We start from the raw sequence: 4,273 nt of genomic DNA on the forward strand, positions 1-4,273 counted from the left end.
CACACACACACACAGAGAGAGAGAGAGAGAGAGAGAGAGAGAGAGAGAGAGAGAGAGAGAGAGAGAGAGAGCATACATATATAACGCACTGTCGTACAGTGGGACAACAGTGGCCCTATTCTATTAGACAGTACAAGCTACCAGAAGTCCAGTGCTGTTTGGAGCTGTTGGTCAGTGAAGTCCCACAGACCTCCGAACACTACAGGCTGCTGCCAACACTATTGGTTACCCTCTAGGACTTAGATAAGACCCCTGCTGCTGAAGATGCCATGCACTTGAGTTACAGAACTTGGAGATTCCAAGTTGGCACTAACCCAGAAGCTCCATCCCATCGCTACTTCTGCAGTGCTGGGAGGTGCTATGAAACCACTAGAGGGAGAAAGTAACCCTCAGTCTTACCCAGCTGTGAACCCTGTGAGCTACAGTAAGGATGAGCCTTGGCGAGACATGACACTGGTGTAATAACGACAGAGAAATTATGGAATAACCAGCCACTTCCTGACTAGGTTTACTGCCCACTCCACAAGATGAAGCCCATGCATGCACTATTGTTCAGTCAAGAACTTGTGGCTAGGATCAAAGGTCTAGGGGAGAATTGCTAGTCTGCTAAATAAACAGAGTATTAAACCTAATCACTGATGTATTTGTGAAGTGGTGTATCTCTCAGCCTTCATCAAGGAAGCTTCCATGCGCAGTAAATGGTCATTAACAGAAACTCACAAATGACAGAGTATAAAAGCCGGCAGAATACTTAGCTCTAAATTGGATACATATACTGTGCCTGTCCCTAAAACTTGGGGATCATTACAGAAGAGGGGGCAGAACGATTCTAAGAGCCAGAAATGGTAAATGAGGAAAAGGAAGCAGTGTCCTCTGACACAACAGAGCAGCTTCATACGTGAGCTCACAGCAGCCGTGGCAGCGTGCACGAGCCCACCAAGCTCAAGGTTGGCCAGATCCCAGGATGAACAGGGGAAGTGGACATGAAATCCATTTCAGCTGAGGAGCTACTGGCAACTGAGAGCTACTGGGAGAGAGAGGGTCAATTTTCTTTAAGGGTGTTGCCACCAGGGGTTGGCCAAGCTCCGGTGGAAGACCACACATTTAAGAACGTATGGGCAGCACAAGCTGGACTTGATGGGTAGAAAATCACAAAGAGAACATAAAGTTGGGTGAGTGGGCAGGGGAGGGGAATGGATCTGTGAGGAGCTGGGGGAGGCGAATACAGTCAAAACTCGCTGAGTGAAATCCTGAAGGACCTAATACGGAATACATTTAAAACTTAAAGTTCACGTTTTTATTTAAGGGACTGTTTGAGTCAGGATTGGGTGTGCACGTCCTGAAAATACCTTAGCGACTCGGTCATACACCTCCATGGCCATGATCCACTTGCACAGCCCCTCAGCTGCAGAAGAAGCCTTAGCAACCTTAGGGGGATCAAACTCGGGGTTTGTCAAGTATTCACTGCGGATCTTCTGCATAACACTCACCTGTATGGCAGAGATTTAGATTGTAAGACAAATGCATTCATCACATAATCACAAAGAGGAAGAAAATCATAGGTAATGGAAACATTTAGATTTTAAAGAGTTACACTGAGGGCCCTTGAGAAGACACTTGCCGCCAGGCCTGGTAATCTGGGTTCAACTGCTAGCACTCACATGACGGATGGAGAGAGCAATCCTTTGGCCTCTACCTGAGTGTCATGGCACACGTACCCACACTTATAACACACACACACTAAATAAATAAAATGATTTTTTTAAAGTTATGTTGTTTTTAAAAGTAAAAATTTTGGGATAATTGTAAAAGTATAATTAAAGCAGAAACAAATATATTTATGATAAAATATATAAATTTATAAATATTGAAGAAAGGTGCCTCTTCCAAATATGCTAACAAGACTGTAGATTGATAGAACATTTGAAAACAGAATAATTAACATTAATAAATAACAATTCAAATGGAAAATGTTACCTTCTTTATGTAAATATGAACAAGATTTTCTAATAAAGGAACTATTATATGAAGGTATTTAGAGAACTTTTCAAGTCAACAGTACACTAAAATAGGAATTTATTGACTTTCTAATAATCTGAAAGTGTTTTTTGTTATAAAAATATATTCTACAGCCATTAATAAATGTTAGTATTCCTTTATCAATTATCTAAATCTCACAAAAGGATTATCTCCTTATGTCTTATCAGACAGTGAATACTTTAAAGCTCTTTGACATCAGGACAAAGTTGCATTTAGAGAAGAAACTCCAATATAACTTACTGGAATATTGTCCTTGTCGTACTCTCTCAGATCTCTTAAGAAATTCATATCTCCCAGAAGTTTTTTGCTAGGTCCCCAGTAATCCAATATCTACAAATGAAGTTTATGGAAATGTACTTAGTTATACAATTAAAAGCACATACTAGTCAGAAAAGCGTCTATTTTTTTTGCATCTATATATTTTTAAAAATCTTAACTTCTTGAAAATAAAGGCCCATCCCGTGCCAGACATGGTGGTGCACACCTTTAGTTCCAGCGTGCTAGAAGGGGGCAGGTCGATCTCTGTGAGTTCAAGGTTGGCCTGCTTAACTTGTACTTACAGTGTTCCAGGGCAGTCAGGGCTATGGGTAAAACCCTGTGCTTAAAAAAAAAAATAGGAAGAGACTCTTCTCCCAAAAACATGTTAAATATGTAAGACATGATGTATTTTAAACATGGATATAAACTTAATATTAAAATTTTAATCATTGACCTGAAGGCTATATGTCACATTCTTACAATCTTAGCTACTAAATACAGGCCTCAACATGTACTGACATAAGAACAGGAAGTCTGTATGGACAGAGAAAAAAATAGAAACAACTGGAACCACAGCTTTCTGATACCATATTTACTAGAATATAGACAGATACCATTTTCTGTAGTTAGTTATGAGTCCATTAAACCTGGAAAACAATATTTTCCCCCTGGATTACAGGTTGTTAGTGTTTAATTTGATAATGTTAAAACAAATTCTGTTTTGCCATTCAATAATATGATTTAATCGGTGCCCAGTTATTACCTTGCCCCCAGTTCCTGAAGGATCTGAAATTTTTTCTGGTTTTATATCTTTCATGACACAAACAGCAGCCATTACGAGTTTAACACCAGCTGGAGGATTCTTCATTGATTTCACAATTGTAATATCAGCTGGCTATATCATAAGAAAAGAAGACATCCTTATAAAATAGCTTACTTTTAAATAATGAGAATTAAAGAAAAATAATGTTGGGGCTATGTGTTGCAGTGTTCTTCTATAACCTCAGAATTCAGGAGGTGAATGAAAGGTGATAGGCTGTGGCCAGCCTGGGTTACCGTGAGATGCTATCTCAAAAATAAAAACAAAAAGGAATTTCAGGAAATAAACATCTTGAGAGTGGAACAGAGCCCAGGCCTAAGTCCCGATGGAGACGTGTTGAGTGCTAGGAACCCTCCAAAGACTCACTTGTAAAATGATGTAAACTAGCAACAAGCACGTGTTAGAACTACCATTTGCCACCTGTCTATCCTTAGGAAAGATAGTACCAGGTGTCTTAGTATCCCAGTGTCCTCCTGAGATGATTGCTGATATTGATCTCATCATAGATCAAGTGCTGGAAAGCTAGTGGGTATCTTGGTCCCTATGTGGAACAGGTTCCACTATCACAGCCCCCAGATCTCACTAGAACTCACACAATGGGTGGTGTGAGGAATTTGTCTCACTGCTATGGGTGAGCGTGGAGTTCTGTAGACAAGGTCTGTGGGCTTCATTCTTGGAGAAACAGTTCCTCTCTTAGACCATTCTGTGGTTTGTCTTTGTGTGTTATTCTTAGAAGATCTTAAGATCTTCTATTGTTCTTTCAATAAATTGTTATTTATTCATAAATTTTCTTAAAACTTCTTGACTTCTTATACTAAATAGAATTAACTAGGGCCCTAACTCATGTTAATAATACTGCATAGCAGGAAATACACAGCAGCAGACTCTGACCAAAAGCAGAGGCTTAGACCAATGTCCTGAACTGGCAGGATTTGAAGGGACTAAGACTCTTGTATTAGAGATTAATCTTAAAGTTCTTGGAACACAGTGATAAAATAGTTTCTTAAATAAATGGTCTTGGCTGGGCGGTGGTGGCGCACGCCTTTAATCCCAGCACTAAGGAGGCAGAGGCAGGCGGATCTCTGTGAGTTCGAGGCCAGCCTGGTCTACAGAGCTAGTTCCAGGACAGGCTCCAAAGCCACAGAGAAACCCTGT

General features: G+C 40.2%; 1 protein-coding gene across 1 annotated transcript in view; it reads right to left on the bottom strand.

Annotated features, from left to right (window-relative positions):
- Window positions 1-4,273, bottom strand: part of Dnah12 (dynein axonemal heavy chain 12) — a 164,246-nt gene that overhangs the window by 49,471 nt on the left and 110,502 nt on the right. Inside the window, exons 51-53 of the mRNA XM_013346907.2 lie at window positions 3,062-3,193; window positions 2,281-2,370; window positions 1,350-1,490 (exon numbers count right to left, since the gene is read on the bottom strand). Coding sequence (XP_013202361.1) covers window positions 1,350-1,490; window positions 2,281-2,370; window positions 3,062-3,193 — 363 coding nt within the window. The remainder of the gene's footprint in view (window positions 1-1,349; window positions 1,491-2,280; window positions 2,371-3,061; window positions 3,194-4,273) is intronic.

Source organism: Microtus ochrogaster, chromosome 6, assembly GCF_000317375.1.
Source record: "Microtus ochrogaster isolate Prairie Vole_2 chromosome 6, MicOch1.0, whole genome shotgun sequence".
NCBI classification, from domain to species: domain Eukaryota; kingdom Metazoa; phylum Chordata; class Mammalia; order Rodentia; family Cricetidae; genus Microtus; species Microtus ochrogaster.